The 575-nt window shown below is 37.4% G+C and overlaps 1 protein-coding gene across 1 annotated transcript; it reads right to left on the bottom strand.

Moving 5' to 3' along the window:
- Positions 1-16: 16 nt before the first annotated feature.
- Positions 17-467, bottom strand: LOC110034329 (ferredoxin-dependent glutamate synthase, chloroplastic-like; the record flags this gene model as incomplete). The annotated part of the gene is made up of 2 exons (XM_020738605.1): positions 17-131; positions 229-467. Coding segments are annotated over 2 exons (354 nt in total), but the record flags the coding sequence as incomplete, so codon positions are not given.
- Positions 468-575: the final 108 nt, after the last annotated feature.

Raw genomic sequence — 575 nt, 5'->3', positions numbered from 1 at the left:
AGAGAGAGAGGATAACTTTGGAAAAAGTGAAAGAGAGAGGATTGAAAGATACCTTCGGAATTAGTGTGTCGTCCTCATCAAGAATATAAGCAAGACCACCAGTCATGCCAGCAGCTACATTCCTGCCCACTCTACAGAAATTCAAAAAAAAAAAAAAACAAAAACAATTTAATAGCAAAATAAATAAAAAGAAGGCCACAAACAGAGAATAAAATAATAAATACATACTTTCCTAAAACAACAACACAGCCACCAGTCATGTATTCGCAACAATGATCTCCAGTGCCTTCAACAACAGCTTCCGCAAGAGAGTTTCTCACAGCAAAACGTTCGCCTGCTTTTCCTCTAACAAACACTTGACCTCCTGTTGCACCATACAGACAGGTGTTTCCCACAATGGTAGCATCCTCTGGAGAGAAGCCAGTGTTCTCGACAGGAGTAATAACAAGCTCTCCACCAGCCATACCCTGCAAATATACAACTTGTTAAGTTTTAACATTTGATAAGAGCAAGAAAGTTTGAGGTATAAAATAAAAAAGAAAGATTTACATAAATACCACTCAATTCTTTGTATT

Source organism: Phalaenopsis equestris, unplaced genomic scaffold (genome assembly GCF_001263595.1).
Source record: "Phalaenopsis equestris unplaced genomic scaffold, ASM126359v1 Scaffold183624, whole genome shotgun sequence".
Classification (NCBI taxonomy): domain Eukaryota; kingdom Viridiplantae; phylum Streptophyta; class Magnoliopsida; order Asparagales; family Orchidaceae; genus Phalaenopsis; species Phalaenopsis equestris.
The sequence above is the reverse complement of the archived record's forward strand: the minus strand, read 5'-3'. Positions and strand labels throughout refer to the sequence as shown.